Raw genomic sequence first — 26,583 nt, forward strand, 5'->3', positions numbered from 1 at the left:
TAAAGTTAAAGCATGTGATTTCTCTTGACAACGCTTCATTGTTCCTTTACTGTGATTTACAGTATTGTCATGATCTCCCCTACACTTAGTCTAATAATTAAGACAGGGACGGTGAATGTTTGGGACAGGACAGTCACTTAAAGGATGAAGATAAACAATGGAAAATACATTTATTGACATATAACACTAATGATGCACACACACGTTCCCACTAACACAATCTCATGACAATAATAAAATGTGAAATTAAGTAAGATTAATAGAAACTGATTCCAGTTCAATTATTCAGCTCTTAAAAGGTACAGTTCTGTTATTGCACTATATTAGGAACTCACCAAAGTCAGTTTTCCCACTTGTTTCCTGATCCGAATATCACATATTCTACATAAAATAACAACAAAAGGTGTCCACAATTCAACATTATTTATTGTTCCAAACTTCAACTCTGTATCTGCGCTTTCCTGCTCATGTTTTTGAATCTCCCCTTAACTGGCTAATGCTCTCTGATGCCCCCTTAACCACTCTGGTGGCTTAGTGGTTAGAGCATCCGCCTTGTATGCAGGAAGTTGTGGGTTTGATCCCCGGCAGAGTCATACCAAAGACTTAACAAAAATGGTACTAACAGCTGCCTAGCTTGGCGCTCAGCATTAAGAAGTTAGTGTTAGGACTTGTCGACCTTGTGTCAGGATAATGTGACTAGGTGGAACATCATGCTACATGTCTGTGGCATGATGCCCCTGTGCTAGACATCACTATAAACTGCCACACTGCAGACATCATAGCGATATGACTGAAAAATTGTTAAAGCTATGTTTAAATTTCCAAATCACATACACACACTCTGATGCCCCTCTTATGGAGTCATACACTCCCTCACTTCTGTCTCTGTCTTGGCTGCCTTATATTCCCAAAACACATAAATGTACTTATGACAACTTGCTTTCCATGCAGCATGGTTATTTTGCAGGAACAAATACTTGCCCTTTAAATCGCAACATCAGTGTTGCACAGTGAGTATAGTCTATACCCACTCTTGGTAATTTGTTACATTCAAACTGTTAATATGATGGGCTTGTGTGACATGTATTTACCGTTCTGGTCCAAGACAGAAGAGCTATATGAGGCATACGTTTGCTATTGCTTCTCCTTCTAAGATACATGGAAGATTTGCATGAAACTTAATACATACATTTATCCTAAGATGGTCCTAAACGAAAATGGTGCTACTTAGACAGGAAGTCTTCTTATTGCTATTCCACCTGAATGAATGGTCATACCATCATGGAGGACCGACAGAAAGGCTTCTTATGGTGTGTAGTTGGTACTAAGTAAGTATGGAGTCACCCATATGGTCATTACCAGAAAAGTTCTATATGATGTCCAAAAAGAAAATGGTGCCATCCAGATATCAGTATAATTATCACAGTGGCCATCTTGAGAAGCTTGTTTGCAACTTCACCTTAATGGATGATGATTCCAATGAGGCTTCTTATGACTAGTGGGTTCTACAAGATGGTCCTAAATGAAAATAGCGATATGCTGACATTGAATATGCATCCATCTTGAAAATCTTGTTTTTGCTACTCTTCCTAAATGGAAAATATATTAACGTAGGGGTTTCACCAGTAGACTAGTTTTGATATCTAGTTGGTCCTGAATGAAAATTGTCCCTTCTGAAATCAAATATGACTACTGCAACGAACATGTTGAATGTTTTGTAAATATTTTTCCTGATTGCATGGTCATATCAACATAGTTTTTAAAAAAAAATACACACATACAGTGACATAGCAAAGCAAATGAAAAATTTATCTTAGAAATTGGTTTTATACCAAAAATTTGTTTTAAAATTTATTTTATCTTATTTATCACAAAACCAATTAAAGCAAGTACTTTATAATGCTTAATAATACTTGTAAAAATCATGTTTAGAGGTATATACAGTTTAGCTATCATGTTTAGAGGAATATACAGTTTAGCTATCATGTTTAGAGGAATATACAGTTTAGCTATCATGTTTAGAGGAATATACAGTTTAGCTATCATGTTTAGAGGAATATACAGTTTAGCTATCATGTTTAGAGGTATATACAGTTTAGCTATCATGTTTAAAATAACATTATCCTCATTTTGGAATTGCAAGACTTTGCAAGATAACATGAGTGCATTATTTCCAGGTATTGTTGAAACTGGTCCATTCAAGTCTGGAAATCTCATGACAGAGGACGGTGAAAATGATCCCTGGCATTCAGGTCGTGGACTAATTTCTCCAGTAAATAGTCTCTTTCCTGTTGTCAGGTCATGGACTAATATCTCCAGTAAATAGTCCCTTTCCTGTTGTCAGGTCATGGATTAAGTTCTCTGGTAAATAGTCCCTTTCCTGGTGTCAGATCATGGACTAATTTCTCCAGTAAATAGTCCCTTTCCTGCTGTCAGGTCATGGATTAATTTCTGTGGTAAATAGTTTATTTCAAGTTGTCAGGTCATTGATTAATTTATCTGGTTAGTAGTCCTTTCAAGTTGTCAGGCCATGGATTAATTTCTCAGGTAAATAGTCTGGTACTGATAACTACAGTGCATTAACAGTGTGAGCAATATAGTTAATGAAACCCATTCTGAAACAACAGCTTTTTTCTATATGTGTTTTATGCTAGTCTGGCATTAATATTTTCCAATTACATGTAGATGTTTATTTGAAAGTTCAGATTATGATTATCTAGAGGCTTTGTCATATTGGAGTTTGCTCCTATTCATTTTAAGTCATTGCCCATTATTGACTAGGATTTCATTTCAAATTTCCCACATTCATTAAAAGTTTTATTTCCAAATATATAAATAAAGTTTGGATCTGTTGCTGTACATTGTATCATGGAATCCTAAAAGATGTTTTGTTAAGAAATTTAGACTCTTCCATACAGCCTTGGAAATGTTAAACTAGTGAAATTTAAATACTTCATCATTTATACTGTCATGGATAACTAAAAATGTAAACCATTCCATCATTTATACAGCCTTGGACACATTAAACTTGTGAAATGTAGACCTTTTGTTTCCATCATTTATACAGCCTTGGACACATTAAACTTGTGAAATGTAGACCTTTTATTTCCATCATTTATACAGCCTTGGACACATTAAACTTGTGAAATGTAGACCTTTTGTTTCCGTCATTTATACAGCCTTGGACACATTAAACTTGTGAAATGTAGACCTTTTGTTTCCATCATTTATACAGCCTTGGACACATTAAACTTGTGAAATGTAGACCTTTTGTTTCCATCATTTATATGGTCTTGGACACATTAAACTTGTGAAATGTAGACCCTTCCAGACATGTTAATCTTGTGCAATGTAGACTGTCTCACTATTTATACAGCCTTGGATACTTAAGTTAGTTAAATGTTGACCCTTCGATCATACAGCCTTGGATAAATATGTAAAATTAGTGACTTCAGCAACTTCCAGCAAAAATTGCACATAGCATAAGCCCCTAAGTTTGTGGTTGCCAGATACATGTGTGTTGTTTTACTGAACTGATCTGCCATTTAAATAGTTCGGTTGCCATGGGCGCTTTTGGCTGTCCCTAGTGTGTCTTTGGCAATATTGGCAGTCCCTAGTGTCAGCTCTGCTTGTATGTATGTGAGTGATTGGTAGTCAACTTTAAACTCTATCTGACAAATACTGTATGTACTATCAGAACGTGTAATAGGTTTATCACAAATGAAAAAAATAGATACCGGTACTACAGATTAGGATATACTGCATTATTTTTCTCTTTTTTTATTTATAAAATAGCTGTTTCTCTTTGCACATTTTATTGAATTTTAACAAGATTCTAAACACTTGAAAACTCTTTCTATATATGCTATTAAGTTATGGGTTTTGTGTTAATTAGACAATTCTAAATGGTATTATAGCAAAGATGAGTTCTCAGATGATGTTAAAATTATAACCTACTTTTGTGCCATCTGACATTGATTGTACTTGTAAAATGTTCATGCATGTGCCTTAGGCACTGTTGATGAGAAATAAAAAATCAGCATGTTTGTCCTTGAAAAGAGATGTTAACATTTTACCTGTACTCAGAAGCATATAACCAGATTTTATATGACTTGAAAAAGAATAATTTTGATAGATCTTAAAGCACAGGTGAACAAAACTTAATCACCATTTATGTTTTTCCAACGGACAGTGTGGATAACACACAAATTGCATGTACCGGTAAATACTCTTCAAATTTCTTTTCTAATTCACCCATGCGTACCATATATACTTGATAATGAGTCAGGTCAGACTGCCGACTGTACAAACCCTTATTTACCATTGTATATTGCACTGACATGTCTGGTTCTGTTTAGTTTGCTAGAAGTAATCAGTAGAACAAACAATATTGTCCCTAATCTGCCATTGCATTATATCACCACAGATTGGGTACTGCTCTTTGCAGTTGGACTTTACATTCTCCATCACTTGAGACAGATGTATGTTGTTTTTTAACTGGACTAGAATTTTTAAATTTTCTTAGCATCCAATCTTTTGGGGTGGTAATATTAACAGAAAGTTCATAACTCTTTGGAAACTATACATGTGCATCATCCAGTTTTGTCACTGTCATCATTCTTGAAAGATACATGTACATAAACAATTCCTTTAATTAAACTGATTAGTTAAACAAAATTTTTAGGTAATGTTAACCATCCAAAAAGTCCTCACATCTTATATAAAGCACTCCTGACTTGGGAATTAATCTTAATTACAGATGTTTTATCTTAAATTACCTCATATTAGGGGCATGCCTGTTTTTCCATTTGTCATTTCCACTAATTGTCATTTCCACTAATTGTCATTTCGATGATGGACAGATGCTTGATAAATAAAAGATCTATTGAAAATCAAAAAGCGAAATTAAACCTTAAGCGGGCAGTAAGTAAGATTTAAAACTGAAACAGAAAGAGCAAAATAATATACAATTTACACCTAATTATAGCTTTTGAGTTGCTCAGAGATGTTTTAAATCAACAATGCTGTTGCAAATTAATTTTTTTTATTTCTTCATTAGAAGTGGATATTGTTGTCAAGCTCAAGTATTGGACCCTTCTCCAAATTACGTGAATGTAATGGAAGTAGCATCCTTGGTGAAGTACATTTGAGAATTAAGCTATTTTACTAGTAACAGTGCTGTGATTAGATAAATTTCTGGAGGTTGGGAGATTGATTTATGTCCACTTTCTTCTATGAACAGAGCTTAAATTATTGACTCCTATAAGTTAACATTTAAACCATGTTTGTATATAGGATGGATTCCATGTTACATGTATACACCCCGCCAGCCCACTATAAATTGATCAGACTTGGTTATATTCTCCTTCTTCCACCTGAAATATGTGACATATGTTTTATTTATTTGTTTAAACCCTAAAGGCAATGATCCACGATACTGTGCTTTTTATGAATGAATGAGTTATGCATGTAGTATATTTAAGTAAGATTGCAGGCAGGCTACATGAATCTCATTTTGGTCTTTGTGTCAACTTGGAAATGTTAAAAAATCTGTTGTTAATTGCATGCAGAAATATGTTGATTGGTGTGTAAGATAAAGATGTGGATATTTGGGGCAAGTGATTTTCTAGCAATTCAAGGTTTATGCTTTTTTTCACACAAAAAAGAACAACCAACATGTCAGTATATACAGTAATAAAGTGACTCAGAATTTGGTGTGATTTGTAAGTGAGCAGCTGCTGTATTCCAGACTGGTTCCCATGCTTTGTTGCTTCAGAGCTGTGGCAGCTGATAGACACAGTCTGTTCTATTTATAGATATGGGAATAATGAAAACAGACTTTTTAAACATAGTGAACAGCCAGTGAACTGAACTTCAGTTCTTTTGTGAGTGTTTCCCATGATCTGGTCTCGGCCATTTGGCTGATAATATTCCCCCTGTTTTGGATAAAGATCTGCTTCTTTTTTTAAGTGACTAACTAGGAGTAGAATTTAATATGTACACTGGTGAATTCTTTGGATTCATCATTATTACACATTAAGTGTTGTTGTACCAGTTTTTTTGGTACCTGTTAAGGGTGCTGTGAATGTCAACAGTACTTGTGTTTCAGATTTTATGCACGCAAAAGAAGCTTGGATTAAGGTTATAACTTTATTAAATATGCAATTCCTTGCTATGGAGACGTAGCAGCAGTTCATGTTTTGAAAACTGTTCCAGGATTATGTGCTATTACATGTGATTTATTTTCATAACTAATGAAATTTGTGTGCCAATACAGAGGTGCCCACTCTCAGTCCTGTATTGTTACATGTCTTCCAGATCTCACAACTGCAGAACAGGAGCTCCTGGCCAATATCAGAGAAAGGAAACTCAAGCTCATTCAAGAAATACAAGTAAGTTTTAATACCATGAAACATGCCTTTATGGATACAGCTCAAAGAACAGCATCTATACATATCTTTTGAGTATTTGTACATATTTTGCCCCTGTATAATGAACAGCTATAAAAAAAATAATGTTTTGGTTCATCGAGTGATCTTTATGCTGGAAAACATATTTCACTGTCATCACAGTTATTGCTACTAGTTCTTGCCCATCTCATTGTTTTCCATTCATAAAATTATTAATTACCTGTTGTGTAAATGTCCCCCTCTTGTGGGGGTGGGGTGCTATCATGTACATGGCTTGCATTCTCTGCAGCATGAACTACTACATTTAGGGACCTTGAGTGGTCTGTCTAAAGCAGTCAACATTCCAGATCTCTGCCATCTCACCTCTCTCTCTCTCTATATCTGTGTTCGATTCTCAGGCTCAGCTGAAATGGACACGTGAGGAAGTTTGCCAGCAGCTTATGGGATGGTGGTTCTTCCCAGGATTTTCCCAGGTTATTTGTTCACCACTTATACTGACCACCATGTATAGTATTTCATGTGCTGAAAAATGGCTTTAAACTCCATAACAACTACAACAACTAGTACATTTATAGTATCTTATATACTCTCAAGTCAAATGCCAAATAACAAAGATCCTGATCTGCTGTAGCGTAATGCAATTGCAGATCAAGGTTTTTGTTGTTTGTTATACACATTACACATAACAAACTGCACAGGCCCAGATCTGCTGGGTTGGTTTGGTTTTACTTGTCTTTTAAGCGAGTTTAGTTGGTACATAAGTTTTTTTTTCAGAAAGCCATTTTTTTGTGTGTGCTGAAAGCTGAGTTTGAGAGATAGCTGTTAGCTAACTAGTTTTTTGTTTTTGATTTTAATGGCACTTCTGACACATTATCAACTATGGTGAAGTAATGGGAACTAAGTGCCTATCCCAAGGACACTCAGAGACAACCAACTCAGGCTGGCCATGGGGGTATCATACAATGCTAGATTACTAGTCAGACAAGGCTGGCCATCGGGGTATCATACAATGCTAGATTACTAGTCAGACCAGGCTGGCCATCGGGGTATCATACAATGCTAGATTACTAGTCAGACCAGGCTGGCCATCGGGGTATCATACAATGTTAGATTACTAGTCAGACCAGGCTGGCCATGGGGATATCATCAGTGGCGTCGCTAGGGGGGTGTGGACCGCACCAGGTGACACCATCTCAGAGGGGTGACACCAAAATGAAAAATTGCAAATTTTACAGAGCACACACTGCTCGGTCTAGTCGGATTTCATAAGCGGATAACCGATCATAGTTAAATACATGACTCGCAGGCACAGGGTGCCACCATGCGGTCTGCAGAGTGTCTGGTGCTTATTTTTATATTATACTGTGGACTTATTTTAAGAAGAAATCCATGGTGGAAGTCTGGAGGGGTGACACCATGAGTTTACTGCACTGGGTGACACCAACCCTAGCGTCGCCGCTGGGTATCATACAATGCTAGATTACTAGTCAGACCAGGCTGGTCATGGGGGTGTCATACAATGCTAGATTACTAGTCAGACCAGGCTGGCCATGGGGGTATCATACAATGCTAGATTGCTAGTCAGACCAGGCTGGCCAAGGGGGTATCATACAATGCTAGATTACTAGTCAGACCAGGCTGGCCATGGGGGTATCATACAATGCTAGATTACTAGTCAGACCAGGCTGGCCATCGGGGTATCATACAATGCTAGATTACTAGTCAGACCAGGCTGGCCATGGGGGTATCATACAATGCTAGATTACTGGCCATGGGGGTATCATACAATACTAGATTACTAGTCAGACCAGGCTGGTCATGGGGTATCATACAATGCTAGATTACTAGCCAGACCAGGCTGCCCATGGAGGTATTATACAATGCTAGATTGCTAGTCAGACAAGGCTGGCCATGCAGGTATTATACAATGCTAGATTACTAGTCAGACCAGGCTGGCCATGCGGGTATCATACAATGCTAGATTACTAGTCAGACAAGGCTGGCCATGGGGGTATCATACAATGCTAGATTACTAGCCAGACCAGGCTGGCCATGTGGGGTATCATACAATGCTAGATTACTAGTCAGACCAGGCTGGCCATGGGGGTATCATACAATGCTAGATTACTAGTCAGACCAGGCTGGCCATGGGGGTATCATACAATGCTAGATTACTAGTCAGACCAGGCTGGCCATGGGGGTATCATACAATGCTAGATTACTAGTCAGACCCTCTACCAGCTGAGCTACCACTCAGCTCAGATGAAATGTCTCAGAATGTAATGGTCATGAGTATGAGGCCACATACTAGTGATAAGTTTATATGCCCCACCATTATGTTACCCTTGTCTGTCTGTCTGTCTGGAAGACTTTGGATAAGTTTTGCATTTATGTCAGGTAGGACATCTGTGTTATATGAAAACGTTTCTGCTTATGTCTTGCTGGCAAAATTTAGTTCCAGGTTCCACTGCAAGACAACAACCCTTTATTCCTTGCAGTCCTGATGGTCACAGGTAAAATAACTGATAAGCAGTTCTTGAAATAGAACTCTATCACATAGACATGCAGAATTCGCCAGATGCTAAGGGTAGTTAATCAGGGCTCTGAGTTTGCTCTGAGAGTTCATGAATTCTAGATTTCACTAGAGGAGATTGGTTTACCTGGTACCTTCCTTTTAACATCAGCTTTGAATGTAAAAGTGCTATAATTAATTTGAATGATAAAGCAGTGCAAAATGAATGTCAATGAGCTTTATCAAAATGTTCATTACCCCAGTCTCTCCGACCTATTATTTAATATGATTAAATTAAGTTTCCAGTAACTCACATGCAGATTGCTTGGTACTAAATTTTATTTTCCTTGAATTTTTTATCGATTAAATGACCTGAAGGTGCAAATTCAGTGAAGTATTAATCAGTCGAAAGTGTAAATTCATTAAAGTGGAAACCAGTCCAAGGAGCAAAGTCCATGAAGTGTTAACTAGTCTTGTATTCTTACAACTTTTAATATCCAAACAAAAGGTATGAACTTGTAGTATAATTCTTTCTACCTTCATTTGACCCCCAAATAATTAAGTTAACCCTCCATTGTAACACTAAATTTTGTTTTTTTACTCAGTCTGACCCCACTTGTGACACAAAGGTAATTTTTTCTCTCAAAATTTTGTACCCGTATGGGATATGCTGGCAGTGTTACTGAAATTTAGCTGTTTAAGAGGGGAACCCAAGTTATGAAAATCATGTTATTTGATTTTCTTTTTCTATGCTACTTGACAAGGCATGCAATACAAATTCTGTGTTTCTGCTAAAAATATTTTTAAAAAAGGGTAGAAGAGTTGGTACAACTTTTTTTGTACAATTTTGCTCAGCATGTATTTGTTCAGTTTCCAATCTTAATCTTCCATTTTGTAGGTGAAAAACTGGGCATGGTTGTTACTGATCTTTTTGTTGCATATGTGATAAAAAGTTATAAAAACTGGGCATGGTTGTTACTGATCTTTTTGTTGCATATGTGATAAAAAGTTATAAAAACTGGGCATGGTTGTTACTGATCTTTTTGTTGCATATGTGATAAAAAGTTATAAAAACTGGGCATGGTTGTTACTGATCTTTTTGTTGCATATGTGATAAAAAGTTATAAAAACTGGGCATGGTTGTTACTGATCTTTTTGTTGCATATGTGATAAAAAGTTATAAAAACTGGGCATGGTTGTTACTGATCTTTTTGTTGCATATGTGATAAAAAGTTATAGGGTCGTGTCTATTAAAATAAGGTAACCACACTTTAATTTTTCATTGGCCTTTGTATATTTTCCAAAATAAACAAATTTTACAACGTATTTTCATTCCATAACTGCTTTTTTATGAGCAGACTATTTTATTTTCAATGTTGTAAATACCTCGTCGTGTTGATAGCATGTTGACCTTTCATGTACAAGAACTGGACTTGAATCCCTATAGGGCTTCATTTGATTTATTTTTGTCCAAGTTGGTTCTTTTTTACATTGCATGTTTTCAATGCACAGGTACACAAAACAAAGAACAAACCATATATGCTTACATTAAAATCTAAATGTAAATTTTACAGACCCAGCACCAGAAGATCTGGGTCTGTGCGGTATATTAGGATTAATCAGTAGAACAAACATCATAAACCCTGATCTGCAGGCACATTATGCTATGGCAGATCAAGATCTTTTGTTGTTTGCAATTTGACTTATAAGCAAGTACATATGGTAGTCAGTAGAACAAATGGCATAGTCCCACATCTGCATGTGTATTTTATAGTGGCTGATCATTGTGTTGTATTCAGTTAGACTCTGATATTTGACTTTTGCTTTAGTCTATCATACTTTATGTAGCCAATTGATTTGAGTTCAGTATTAAACAGAAAATTGGCATGTTCATGATGAATAATGGATGTATTTCATTTTGTGGTTGTAATGTGTGTTATTTACTTGCAACAGTCAAACATTTAATATTATTCTATTTAACATTATGGACTTAAAATATTTAAGGATGAGATTGAGTTTTACACAAAAAATGAATATGTGACCTGTCAAAGCCCATTTTTGTTAAATATTGTGGGGTCAGGTATAGGCATTTTTGTTTTGAGAGTATGGGGTCAGGTGTAGTCATTTTTGTTTTGAGAGTATGCAGTCAGGTATAGGCATTATTGCCTACTTCTCATAATCTAACAACATTTATATTAAATACACAGGACTGCTGAATTTACTTTCCCAACTAATGAATCATTATTTACATGACAAATTCTGTATAATTTGCATAAATTTAGTCACTTTTGTCATCCTCACAATAAACTAAATCTTCCACACCATATTGATATCATGATAGCATACATTGTTTTACACTAGAAGTCATAGTTATCAAACACTTTTCACTGAAACTTGGCCATCTATCCCAAACTTCGAATATGTCATTGCTAGATACATTGTTTTAAATTAGATATTCACTGTCATTTTAAGCTTTATAATCTGTTGTGACTTTGACAGTGCCAACAGAGATGTGGATGGCTATCCACTAATCTAGACCTATGTTTAATTTTTTTTTCTGATGAAAAAGAGGAGTGGGCACAGGGTCAGTATTTGGGGAAAAGTGACAAAACAATTGCTGGAAACTTGTGATAGTACACTTTTTGTGCAACACTATTATGCATATTTTTTTTAAGAATATTGGGTAATCTGTATGCATCTTTCTAAGAACATATGGCATTTTTTAAGAATATCAGGCAAGGTATCAGCATTTTTTTAAAAATATGGGGCCAGGATAAGCATTTATTTTTAAGAATATAGAGTCAGATACAGGGATTGTTTTGAGAATATGAGACCAAATATATGAATTTTTTTGAGAACCTGTGTAGTAGGTTCCCCCCCCCCCCCGATAAATTCTATATTCATGTATCAGAAATTCTATATACATGTATCAGAAGATTTCTGAATTATTGCAAAGTTCATGCAACTGACATATATGTACAGTACATTAACAGTAGCAAAAACCTGAGTGCTATATTGTTACCAGTGTAGATATATAGGGCTATTAGATTAAATGGCCAGGTGACCTCTGACCCATACCAGGCCAGGAGTTCATCATCTATACAGCTAATTCATGTTCTGACAGGACACCTGGGGAATCCACACAGGATGTGTTGAAATCTGTAAACAAAGAGGCAGCAAAGAAAGACCTACCATAGATGCCCTGCAGTAAATCATGTAGATGTCTGTAAAATGATAGACTAGGGTTTGACCCCATTTGTACTGGCATCCAAATCTTAAAGGAAAATAATAAGACCATTTAAAAGGCTTTATTGGTACATTTTGTGTCAGGATTAATTTCAACATCTATTACTCAGTTGTTAAGATAAAGCTGTGTAAATTGTGTTTGGAAGATTTACCGTTTGTAGAAATATTTTTGGAATGATATGTTTCACTTTCAGAAACTTGAAAGTTGTGATTTCATTGATGATCCACATGGTCAGCAAAACATGGTCGCATATATTGTTGCCCATCAGATCTCCGCCTGGGACTAGATTTTAATCAGAATGCCTGATTAAAAAGTTGTTTTAAACTCCAACTTTAAAAAAAAGTCCAAGATCCGTTCTAGTATAATGCCGGTAGATCGTCTATGTTACTTCCAAATTGCACAGACCCTGATGTGCCAATGCATTGAGTGACAGCAGATCTGGGTTTATAGTTGCATTTGGATCTGACTTCTGTGTGGGTATATAGAGTACATGGTTCTGTACAGCGCAGATGCACACAATTCCTTAAACTGGCCACTGAAAAGTAGGCCCTTTTGTGACCATATAATTCTGTGTAACTTTTTTTAAACCAGTTCTTTTGTTAAGTGGTTTTCTCTGGAGACTGGTTGCATATTATGCTTGCAATAGAATCATTTATTACTCAGATATGTTTAAACTTGCCACCTCTATACGAGGGCAGACATTTGTGGTCCCAACAATGTTGCTTAGTAAAGTTTTGCTGTTTTATGTAACGATTAAAATACACAGTTAAATCATGGTGAGTCTGCTTATTTAAGAAAACACTGACTGTCCTAGTGTTTGAAAATAATTCATACTGAAACTTTTCATATGTAACATTTTCCATCTACATCAACAAAAATATTATTGAATCTTTTTGCATTTTGGTCTTTTCTGTGAATCATGATTTTAATTAAGAAAAGAAGGTGTGTAGTGTGGTAATATTCTTTTATACAGCTTATGTGCTACATGTCAGAGAGTTTCCGATTGAAGTTACCAATTTGGAGGTGAAAAACAGCCATGGTTCCAACTGATTTTTTTTCATCAGCATACATGATGAAAATTTAGAGGGTTGGAGTCAAATATAGGATAGGTAAAGTTTCCTGTACCAAATATACTTTTTATGTGCTGATGGATGGATTGAACAATGAAAAATAACTCTTTTTGGTTTCTTTATGTTACCAGAGTTCTTCACGATTTCAAAATTAAAATAGTGTGGTCATTTTACCTAAAACTTGACATTCCATGACCAGAAAGTGAAGGTCATGAAAATAAGGACTCTCACTACAGCGAGTTCTCTTACCAAACGTGTTTGTTTCAGTTGGATCAATGACAAGATTTGTATCAATCTGGTGGACTTGGATCAATGACAAGATTTGTGTTTTTGTCAATCTGGTGACTTGGATCAATGACAAGATTATGTAAATCTGGTGGACTTGGATCAATGACAAGATCTGTGTCAATCTGGTGGACTTGGATCAGTGACAAGATTTGTGTCAATCTGGTGGACTTGGATCAATGACAAAATTTGTGTCAGTCTGGTAGTCTTGGATCAATGACAAGATTTGTGTCAGTCTGGTGGACTTGGTTCAGTGACAAGTTTTGTGTCAATCTGATGGACTTGGATCAATGACAAGATTTGTGTCAATCTGTGGACTTGGATCAGTGACAAGATTTGTGTTCATCTGGTGGACTTGGATCAGTGACAAGATTTGTTTACTAATTGGGACTCTGGCAGTTAAGGTAAAGTCAATGATTACTGTGTAGCAGTTCAGGCATTTAAGGTAATTTGGTTTTGTAAAGTCAATTCCTACTGTGTAGTACTCAGAGGGACTGTCAGTTAAGGTGATTTGGTTTTGTAAATTCAATACTTATTGTGTAGTGACTCAGAGGGACTGTCAGTTATGGTGATTTGGTTTTGTAAATTTAATACTTACTTTGTAGTGACTCAGAGGGACTGTCAGTTAAGGTGATTTGGTTTTGTAAATTCAATACTTACTGTGTAATGACTCAGAGGGACTGTCAGTTAAGGTAATTTGATTTTGTACAGTCGATACTTACTGTGTAGTGACCCTAGGACTGTCAGTTAAGGTAATTTGATTTTGTACAGTCGATACTTACTGTGTAGTGACCCTAGGACTGTCAGTTAAGGTAATTTGATTTTGTACAGTCGATACTTACTGTGTAGTGACCCTAGGACTGTCAGTTAAGGTAATTTGATTTTGTACAGTCGATACTTACTGTGTAGTGACCCTAGGACTGTCAGTTAAGGTAATTTGATTTTGTACAGTCGATACTTACTGTGTAGTGACCCTAGGACTGTCAGTTAAGGTGATTTGATTTTGTACAGTCGATACTTACTGTGTAGTGACCCTAGGACTGTCAGTTAAGGTGATTTGATTTTGTACAGTCGATACTTACTGTGTAGTGACCCTAGGACTGTCAGTTAAGGTAATTTGATTTTGTACAGTCGATACTTACTGTGTAGTGACCCTAGGACTGTCAGTTAAGGTGATTTGATTTTGTACAGTCGATACTTACTGTGTAGTGACCCTAGGACTGTCAGTTAAGGTAATTTGATTTTGTACAGTCGATACTTACTGTGTAGTGACCCTAGGACTGTCAGTTAAGGTAATTTGATTTTGAGCAGTAACATAATCTTACATTATGAATTAATCAATACACGAGTTTTTTTATCAAGTGTTGTTACAATTCTGTGTTTTTAAAATAAGTAACAGAAAAGAGTGAAGACAACAGGCTTTGTAAAATTTAACAAATAATTTATTTCCCTAGAATACAAAGAGAAAAATGAAAAAAAAAAGAACTTATGGTGTTGCGAATTAAATCCAAAAATAATCCAAGAATTAACGACACAAGTCCTAGTAATTAAAAGTCCTAAATGAAACTCAGCTCAAGTTTGACGAGATCCAGAATTGAAGGTGATGACATGTCTGTTATAGCCTATGAAGTACTGATGTGTCAACAGTCTCTTGTTGAATCACAGAAATATTAGTCCAGGTTTGAATTCAGTATAAATTCCAGTGAATGTCTTTATCCAAGAATTTTGTCATAGCACTTTTGTGTTTCCAGAGAAAATAATCACTTGAATTCTGTAATTTGAAAAAGATAAAATTCAGCTCAAACTGGTCACACCATAATACAACTTAAAGTGCTAGATGTTAAAGCACAACTGATAAAATCTTCACAGTCACAAGATAATATAGTTTTCTACTTGACCTCGGGTCACAATTAGCATTTTCTAAAAACAATTATAACAAAAAGAAGACCTCTTCATTTCTATGGCAAGCATCTATAGAGAAACTAACTTCATTTCTATGACAAGTTTCTGTAGGGAAACATTCATTCTATGACAAGTTTCTGAGAAGAAACAGTCTTCATCTGAAGACTAACTTCTGTAGAGAAACCTACTTCATTTTATGACTAGCTTCTGTAGAGAAACATGTCAAGTACTTCATGTCTGTGCCAGGCTTCTGTAGAGAAACATAAGACCCAGTGCCCATAATTTGAGAGACAGCTATGGAGATTTGGACTAATTTGCCTGGACCTGATGGCAAAGTTCTAACTTGATTTTAACCAACCCCTTATTATCCCTTTCATCCCCAATGGTTGTAGTTCAACTTCCAAACACAAACAATCATAGACAGTTGTATCTCAAGTAAAGATTCCAAAATATGAAGACTGCAGAACAATACACTGACCAGGCATTGTGCTGACACTTCATATAAATTAAACATCCATAGGTGCTGAATCAAACATATACATGTACAGTATATATATACCTATGTGACCAGCATGATTTACTTGTCATAGAAATGAAGTTAGTTTCTCTATAGAAGCTTGCCATAGAAATGAAGAGGCCTTCTTTTTGTTAGGATTTTCCAAACCAGAATGTTTACTTTCTTAACTTTGTTTCATCTACATTCTATTACTTTTAAAAAATCAAATGATAAGATCAAAAGTTCCCATCAGTATGAGACAGGCATGCTTTGGCATATAGGTGCTTCATAAAAACTTTGATGTATATTTTTTCCTGCTCACTGTACCTCTTACTGTGCATAAAGTTATGATGCCAAGTTGTTAGATAGGAAATAGCTGCCATTTGCATGCTTTAGCTGCTAATACTGTCATTGAATACACCTACTACTATGTTTCCATTTTGGTTAAAACTTACTATAGCACACCATTCCTTCATTATAATGCTGCCCATAAGACCCATTAAATTGACTGACATAATGGGATTCCCTTATAATGAAGTATACTAATCATATAAAGTGACCACCACATTCTGAGATGAGGTCCATGAGGTTACTATTACCCTGAGGCCCAATAGTGTGCTGTACTAGAGGTTACTATTACCCTGAGGCCCAATAGTATGCTGTACTAGAGGTTGCTATTACCCTAAGGCCCAATAGTGTGCTGTACTAGAGGTTACTATTACCCAAAGGCCCAATAGTATGCTGCACTAGAGGTTACTATTACCCTAAGGCCCAATAGTGTGCTGTACTAGAGGTTACTATTACCCTAAGGCCCAATAGTGTGCTGTACTAGAGGTTACTATTATCCTAAGGCCCAATAGTGTGCTGTACTAGAGGTTATTATTACCCTAAGGCCCAATAGTGTGCTGTATTATAGGTTGCTATTACCATAAGGCCCAGTAGTGTGTTGTACTAGAGGTTACTATTACCCTAAGGCCCAAAAGTATGCTGTATTAGAGGGTACTATTACCCTAAGGCCCAATAGTGTGCTGTACTAGAGGATACTATTACCCTAAGGCCCAATAGTGTGTTGTACTAATACATTAATTGGCCTTAAACTTGATAACAAGCAAATATATGCTTTCTAATTATTTATTCAAACCCTCTCCTGAACTCTATAAGCTAAAGCAGAGGTGGGCAAACTTTCCAGTGCAAGTGCCGCATACACAAATTTACACCTTATCTTGGGCCGCATAGTTCATTAGGTAAAATAAATGATATCTGAGATAGCAAAAACAAAAGGTTTTTCTAAATAACATCATAATTAATTTTCAGTTGTTAATATGTTGTTAATATTTGAAAAGTTAAACTTAAACTTCAAAAGAAGCACATTTATTTGATTAACAGAGTAACATAAACGGAGTCAGTGTGAATGATGACTTGTTCCTAGGTCGCATGAAAACCCTTGGAGGGCCACATGAAAGGCCTGCGGGCCATAGTTTGCCCACCCCTGAGCTAAAGGAAAGCATTAAGCTAGTTTTGCCCTGCTACATCTTTCATACAGCTCTGCTACATCCTCCATACAGCCCTGCTACATCCTCCATACAGCTCTGATGCATCCTCCATACAGCCCTGTCACATCCTTCATACAGCCCTGCTACAATGTACATACAGCCATGCTACATCTTTCATATAACCCTGCTATATTCTCCATATAGTCTTGCTACCTCCTCCATACAGCCTCATCCTTCTTACAGCCCAGCCACATAAATCATACAGCCCTGCCACATCTTCCATACAGCCCTGCTACATCTTTCATACAGCTCTGTTACATCCTCCATACAGCCCCGCTACATCCTCCATACAGCCCTGATGCATCCTCCATACAGCCCTGTCACATCTTGCATGCAGCCCTGTAACATCCTTCATACAGCCCTGCTACAATGTACATAGAGCCCTGCTACATCTTTAATATAACCCAGCTATATGCTCCATATAGCCCTGCTACATCCTCCATACAGCCTTGCCACAACCTCCACACAATGTTTGGCTGAATTTCATTATCCAAGATTTGCTTACAAATGATTTGAAAGACACCCTGTGGTTGGAAGTGTAGTTTTCTAGTGTTTGAACAACAGACAAAAAGTGAAATCAAAATAAAATGTTATGCCTGAATAATCAGACTCATAAAGTGTTTTAACTGTGCATGGGGCAGGGTTTGAGGTCTGGGTATACTGGCATGATTGTCAAACTGAGAAAGTGTTTAGAGATGCATGGGGTGTACTTTGAGGTCTGGGTATACTGACAGGATAATCAGACTGAGAAAGTGTTTAGAGATGCATGGGATGTACTTTGAGGTCTGGGTATACTGGCAGGATAATCAGACTGAGAAAGTGTTCAGAGATGCATGGGGTGTACTTGGAGGCCTGGGTATACTGGCAGGTTAATCAGACTGAGAAAGTGTTCAGAGATGCATGGGGTGTACTTTGAGGTCTGGGTATACTGGAAGGATAATTAGACTGAGAAAGTGTTTAGAAATGCATGGGATATACTTTGAGGTCTGAGTATACTGGCAGGTTAATCTGACTGAGAAAGTTCAGAAATGCATGGGATGTACTTTGAGATGAATGGGATGTACTTCGAGGTCTGTGTTCAGAAATGCATGGGATGTACTTTGAGGTGTGGGTATACTGGCAGGTTAATCTGACTGAGAAAGTTCAGAGATGCATGGGGTATACTTTGAGAGCTGAGTCCACTGACAGGATAAAATGATCAATCAGTTGGTTTGCAAACCATGTTAGTCACCTTGAGTTTGATAATTTGTAGAAAGTGAGTAAGCATTGTCAAAAGTATTTCTTTGTTACTTGCATAAATGCATGTTTCTGCTACACCTGACTCATAGGAATAATCACTTTATAGAATATAAAGGTACTTACCAATAAATATTCACAACTGTTGAAGTTATATTTAATTTTGTATTGGTTCTTCACTTATATCAGTATTGTTATGTATATTTAAATTATATTGTGTGATTAACCTTTGTCTTTAATTGTAACTTGTAAGCAAGCAATATTTTTACTTGTTTGTCTAACCTGAGTTCAAGGTCAGTCTTGTTTACAGTTAGACTTGGTTTTTCTGTTGGAAATCTTATTATGTTATACTTCAGGTGAAAATTTTTATAAATAGGGATTTGATAAACGATAATTCATTCCTGTTGTAAGATCAGTCAGTGGGAATTGTTAAACCCAGTTACAAAGAAAAGCAAAACCAACAGGTTCAGTAACATTCTGCAAATAATTTATTTCCCTATTATACAAATTGGAAATTTAAAAGGAATTTATAGCATTGTGAATTAAATCCCAAATCATTCTAAAGTTCTGTCACAAGTCCAAAAGTATAAAGTATACCAAATGAATAACAGAATTGGATGTGCTGATGTGTCATTAACCCCAAATGAGCTGATCTGCTAACAGTCTTGATGTATCACAAGGATATTAAATTAGCCCCAAATGAGCTGATCTGCTAACAGTCTTGATGTATCACAAGGATGTTAAATTAGCCCCAATGAGCTGATCTGCTAACAGTCTTGATGTATCACAAGGATATTAATCCACAATGTCCTTGAATAAATTCACAATAATCGCAAAATAATTTAAAGAAATAAATCTTTATAAATTATAACAGAATGCAGCAAAGATTGATTCCATAAAGAATGGATTTAAGGTCGGAATAAATGTTCTGATCACAACATTTATATAAAAACTTAAGACACAGTGAGTGGACCAGGTTGGAGTTCATTTTCCCATCAAATTCATAAACAAGGCAAGGTCTATTTACTTAAATTTTAACAAATAACCATACAAAAATTAGGTACACTATGTTTTTTTCCAAGTTACAACCAGTGTTATGAACAGAGATCAAAGTAAACATATTGCTTACAAATGATCATTAACTTAAAATTTAATTTGTAATCATGAAAGAAATTAGCTATGTAATATGTTGTTTATGTATGATCTCTGAATATCTTTAATTAAAGACAAAAGTTAAACAATATATAGATATATAGATATATATATATATATATATATATATATATATATATATATATATATATATATATATATATATAACAGAATCCTTCAAGTTGTATTGTGATTCGAGAGGAATTATATATTTAAACTATTCACTTGAATTAAAAAATGCTCTATTATTTACATTAAAACATTTTGGAGTTATTATGAACTCATTCAAAGACATTCTTGATTGCATCATTGTGGTAAATCAGGAAATTCAAGGCTATTGGAATTCATGTGGAATATTCTGTATTTTTGGACTTGTGATAAGATATTTAAGATTTTTTTGGAATTTAATTCACAATGCAGTGTCTTATGAATTTTCATTTTATATAGCAGAAAAATGAGTTGTTGATTTAATTAATTACTGGTTTCACTTTTTTTCTGTAACATTTTTAAGTTGAGTTGTAACAATGCTAATATCATGAAAAAATGTTGATACATCAATATATTAACTGTTTCACTCCTACCTACTCCACTATCATTTCATCCTGTGATACTTTAAAACAGTGGCTTTCAAAGTGGGCAATACTGCCTGCTTGGAGGCAGTGGGGTTATTGAGGAGGTGCTAATGCTGAATAATGCTTCTTATAGGGTAAGGTAATGGCGCTGAGGATAACCAAGATGGCTCGAGAAAGTTTGGGATCCACTGCTTTCAAACATGTTGCTGTGCTATGCCCTTGTGCTGTTGTTCATTTATGTGTCCCAGTATTCTTGTAATATTAATTTGTTAAATAAACATTGAGTCATCCAGGCCCTGCTACTCAGATGACATCTGTTCTTGTAATAGTAGTTCCTTTCAGTTCAAAGAAAGATTTGAAATCAGATACAGGTACAGGATCTTTGTTTCAACTTAATTTTTTTTTATCAAGAAGATTCTGTAAAATGTCCAGCACTTTTTGGTAAGTAGGGAACTATGGGTCTAACATTATTTGGTATAAATAAATATAGGGCCATGTCTGGCATTGTTTGGTACATGTAAATATATGGCCTGGGTCTGGCATTGTTTGGTACATTTAACTATAAGGCCTGGGTATGGCATTGTTTACTACATGTAAATATAGGGCCTGGGTCTGGCATTATTTAGTACATGTAAATATAGGGCCTGGGTCTGGCATTGTTTACTACATGTAAATATAGGGCCTGGGTCTGGCATTGTTTAGTACATGTAAATATAGGACCTGGGTCTGGCATTGTTTAGTACATGTAAATATAGGGCCTGGGTCTGGCATTGTTTAGTACATGTAAATATAGGGCCTGGGTCTGGCATTGTTTAGTACATGTAAATATAGGACCTGGGTCTGGCATTGTTTACTACATGTAAATATAGGGCCTGGGTCTGGCATTGTTTAGTACATGTGACTATAAGGTCTGGGTCTGGCATTGTTTAGTACATGTAACTATAGGGCCTGGGTCTGGCATTATTTAGTACATGTAAATATAGGGCCTGGGTCTGGTATTATTTAGTACATGTAAATATAGGGCCTGGGTCTGGCATTATTTAGTACATGTAAATATAGGGCCTGGGTCTGGCATTATTTGGTACATGTAAATATAGGGCCTGGGTCTGGCATTGTTTGGTACATGTAAGTATAGGGCCTACGTCTGGCATTATTTAGTACATGTAACTATAGGGCCTGGGTCTGGCATTGTTTAGTACATGTAACTATAGGGCCTGGGTCTGGCATTGTTTAGTACATGTAACTATAAGGCCTGGGTCTGTCATTATTTAGTACATATAAATATAGGGCCTGGGTCTGGCATTATTTAGTACATATAACTATAAGGCCTGGGTCCGGCATTGTTGGTACATGTACATATAGGGTCTGGGTCTATCATTGTTTGGTATATGTAAATATAGGGCCTAGGTCTGGCATTGTTTAGTACATGTAAATATAGGACCTGGGTCTGGCATTGTTTAGTACATGTAAATATAGGACCTGGGTCTGGCATTGTTTAGTACATGTAAATATATGACCTGGGTCTAGCATTGTTTGGTACATGTAAATATATGGCCTGGGTCTGGCATTGTTTGGTACATGTAAATATAGGGCCTAGGTCTGGCATTGTTTGGTACATGTAACTATAGGGCCTGGGTCTGGCATTGTTTGGTACATGTAACTATAGGGCCTGGGTCTGGCATTGTTTGGTACATGTAACTATAGGGCATGGGTCTGACATTGTTTGCTACATGTAACTATAGGGCTTGGGTCTGGCATTGTTTGCTACATGTAACTATAGGGCCTGGGTCTGGCATTGTTTGCTACATGTAACTATAGGGCCTGGGTCTGCCATTGCTTGGTACATGTAACTATAGGGCCTGGGTCTGGCATTGTTTGCTACATGTAACTATAGGGCCTGGGTCTGCCATTGTTTGGTACATGTAACTATAGGGCCTGGCTCTGGCATTGTTTGCTACATGTAACTATAGGGCCTGGGTCTGGCATTGTTTGCTACATGTAAGGCATGGGTCAAGCATTGTTAGGTACATGTAAATATAGGGCCTGGGTCTGCCATTGTTTGGTACATGTAACTATAAGGCCTGGGTCTGCCATTGTTTGGTACATGTAACTATAGGGCCTGGGTCTGCCATTGTTTGGTACATGTAACTATAGGGCCTGGGTCTGGCATTGTTTGGTACATGTAACTATAGGGCTTGGGTCTGGCATTGTTTGGTACATGTAAGGCATGGGTCAAGCATTGTTAGGTACATGTAAATATAGAGCCATTTTCTAACATTGTAAATGTATGGCCTGGTTATTGCAATATTTTGCAGGGGGATATGTGTTATGCTTTGTACATTGCATTCTGTGGTCAGGTTTTCCTTTTAAGCATAACATAGTCCAATGCTTTGTGAGTACTGTTGTTTAAAAGTTTCTTTTTTATCTTGAATGATCCATCTTGAAATGATGTATATGACATGAATTTATTGCCAACTTAACTCACTATCAGCTCATGAACTTAAGTTTACTTGAGCCTGGTACCTGTACATATAGGGCTGGGATAAGTCTAAGGTCAGGAATATTTTCTTCATAACCTGACATGCAGAATATTTCAAGACAAGAATGGAGATTGTTATTTATGGATTCTTTTTGTTTTAAAGGTTTCACATAGAAGACTTAATGCCAGCCATTTTACACTTGTTAGGGCCACATGGAGATACAAGACCCCAAGCAGTATTGACCTTTTCCATCTGTCCTTCTGTCCCGTCTGTTTATACTTCCTGTCCCGTCTGTTTATACTTCCTGTCCCGTCTGTTTATACTTCCTGTCTCGTCTGTTTATACTTCCTGTCCCGTCTGTTTATACTTCCTGTCCCGTCTGTTTATACTTCCTGTCTCGCCTGTTTATACTTCCTGTCCCGCCTGTTTATACTTCCTGTCCCGTCTGTTTATACTTCCTGTCCCGTCTGTTTATACTTCCTGTCTCGTCTGTTCACCATAGCCAATCAACCTTACACATAATAGGATGATGCTATATGGTAGATGAATTTCTTTTTACATGAATATGTACCTTTTATTGGTTTCATCTTTTCAGGTGGTCTCTCATAGCAGTGGTCTCTCAAGACAGGTTTTACTGTACTTCCCTTTAACCTCATTCTTACCCTCCATGGGTTCAGGGATGTTGAAAGAGACCAGTGGACCCCTCTGTATGTTGTGTACCTTGAGAATATCAGTAATATAGAATGGTGTCAGTGTGCCCTTCTTTATTTCTTGTACTTTGAGAATATCAGTAATATAAAATGGTATTAGAGTGCCGTTCTGTATGTCTTGTACCTTGAGAATATCAGTAAAATAGAATGGTATTAGTGTGCCCTTCTATATGTCTTGTACCTTGAGAATATCAGTATTATAAAATGGTATTAGTGTGCCCTTCTGTATGTTTTGTATCTTGAGAAGATCAGTAATACAAAATGGTATTAGTGTACTGTTCTATCTGCCTTGTACCTTGATAATGTCAGTAATATAGAATGGTATCAGTGTGCCATTCTATCTGCCTTGTACCTTGAGAATATCAGTAATATAGAATGGTATCAGTGTGCCATTCTATCTGCCTTGTACCTTGATAATGTCAGTAATATAGAATGGTATCAGTGTGCCATTCTATCTGCCTTGTACCTTGATAATGTCAGTAATATAGAATGGTATCAGTGTGCCATTCTATCTGCCTTGTACCTTGAGAATATCAGTAATATAAAATGGTATCAGTGTGCCCTTCTGTATGTCTTGTACCTTGAGAATATCAGTAATATAGAATAGTGTGGCCTTCTCTGTCTTGTACCTTGAGAATATCAGTAAAATTTAATGGTATCAGCGTGCCCTTCTGTATGTCTTGTATGGTACCTTGAGAATATCAGTAAAATAGAATGGTATGAGTGTGCCCTTCTGTATGAATACGTTTTCTTTCAATCTGATCTTACATGGTTCCTGATTTTTTTATACTGATAAACTAACAGGAATCGATTACTGTATACAGCTATTTGTCAATGTTCTTGTAGGGTTTAACGCCATTTTACAGCACTAGATAGGCTATACATGGCGGCCAGTAAAAATGCTAGAGGAAGAACTCTTGAAAACCCAGGAAGAACCACTGACCCACGAGAAGCTACTGGCAGGCTTTCTCACATAGCCATGTTAGCCAAGCCTGAGACTCGAACCCACACAGACAGAGGTGAGATGGCAGTGATCCGGAATGGTGAGCGCTTTAGACCACTGTGCCACTTGGGGCTCCATTCCTCAATGTAACACCTTCATTATAGCATGATGCCAGATATAATGCTGTAGCACAGGCCCATTAACCAAATGAAACCATTGTGATTGAATTGGTATATACAATGTATCACAATATTGTTTGGAAGAAAACAACATGAATCTTACAGTAGTATTATATTTGTTCCTTCTAAAACATTTGATTTACAACAGCTAATGTTATTGCGATTCTTTTAACTGGTATTTTGTTTACCCCCACCCCACCACAAAATATATACATGCATTTAAAAAATGTATTGTTCATGCTGTGCTGTGGTTTGGTACATTTATTTACTGCATTTGGCAGACATAGACCCAAACTACAGTTTACCATGTTCTATTGAAAGATAGCTATAGGAGGAAGTTTTACATATACTTGAGAAATACTGACTTAGTGCAGTATTTACTGCCACTCTTGAGACAGACAAAAAAATTAAACTGTACAAAATGGAATGGAGGGTATGCTGACCTTTTATTAGGAATTAGCCTCACTGCCTCAGAATAGGCTGCTGTATTGTTAAAACATTCAACACATAGTTCATTCTTTGGTAAAGAGACCGGCAATATTTTTGTAATTTTTTAAAGACTGATTGGTCTTTCAGACTTTACATAATTATGTTGCATGAACCAATAGGAAGTCCTAGGAATGATTGCTGCCATTGCCTTTCCTTGGTCTTCCAGGTTCCTTCTTTCTGAAGAGGATCTTAGCTCACACGATGGCAGTAATGTCAGTTGCATTTTAACATGTGATTTTATTATGAATGTCTTTGATATAAAAAATCAGCTGTTAAAACATTAAGCATGATAATTGTTTTAATTAATTCATTGAAAATCCAAAAAGAATGACACTTATTTCTCAACCAGCATTGATCTCACTTGTTATTTTGACATTAGTAAAACTAAATCTGGTGTGATAACCAATTCCATTGCAGGTCTTTTCATGATTTTTATTATTATTTTGATCTTACATCGTAAGATCCTTACATGTATCTTATTACAGGAAACCGTATGAAACTTGACAAAAACAGACTTGTTTCAGAACTCAGAAACACCATAGGATTTAGTCCAATGTTGTGATACTTAATCTCGCCATGCAGCATGGAAATATGTTTTCAATAATATCGACAATATTCTGCTTAAAGAATAAGGATATCTTATCAGAAACAAAAGAAATCTTGGTGCAGCAGTGAAAATGGCCGAGCTAGGAAAGACAACATCCATTCAAAAGTTGAAGGAAATATTTTGAATTGTATGTCCTAGATCTTGTGGGTTATAGGAGACAAGACTGTATTAGATCGATGGAAGTCAGATATTGGAGACAAGACTGTATTAGATCCGATGGAGGTCAGATATTGGAGACAAGACTGTATTAGATCTGATGGTGGTCAGATATAGGAGACAAGACTATTAGATACAGTAATGATGGAAGTCAGATATAGGAGACGAGACTGTATTAGATCTTATGGAGGTCAGATATAGGAGATGAGAGTATTAGGTCTGATGGCGGTCAGATATAGGAGATGAGACTGTATTAGATCTGCTGGAGGTCAGATATAGGAGACAAGACTGTATTAGATCTGATTGAGGTCAGATATAGGAGGCAAGATTGTATTAGGTCTGATGGAGGTCAGATATAGGAGATGAGACTGTATTAGATCTGATGGAGGTCAGATATAGGAGACAAGACTATTAGATAAAGATGGAGGTCAGATATAGAAGATGAGACTGTATTAGGTCTGATGGTGGTCAGATATAGGAGACAAGATTGTATTAGGTCTGATGGAGGTCAGATATAGGAGATGAGACTGTATTAGATCTGATGGAGGTCAGATATAGGAGACAAGACTGTATTAGATCTGATG

The 26,583-nt window shown here is 36.4% G+C and overlaps 1 protein-coding gene across 1 annotated transcript in view; it reads left to right on the forward strand.

The window, feature by feature from the left end:
* LOC149802439 (cytohesin-1-like) overlaps nt 1–26,583 on the forward strand; it is a 149,010-nt gene that overhangs the window by 6,471 nt on the left and 115,956 nt on the right. The window contains exon 2 of the mRNA XM_089951662.1: nt 6,319–6,392. Within this exon, the coding sequence (XP_089807788.1) occupies nt 6,319–6,392 (74 nt within the window). The remainder of the gene's footprint in view (nt 1–6,318; nt 6,393–26,583) is intronic.

Source organism: Sinohyriopsis cumingii, chromosome 3, assembly GCF_028554795.1.
Source record: "Sinohyriopsis cumingii isolate HCF-2022 chromosome 3, ASM2855479v2, whole genome shotgun sequence".
In the NCBI taxonomy this organism is placed as follows: Eukaryota; Metazoa; Mollusca; class Bivalvia; order Unionida; family Unionidae; genus Sinohyriopsis; species Sinohyriopsis cumingii.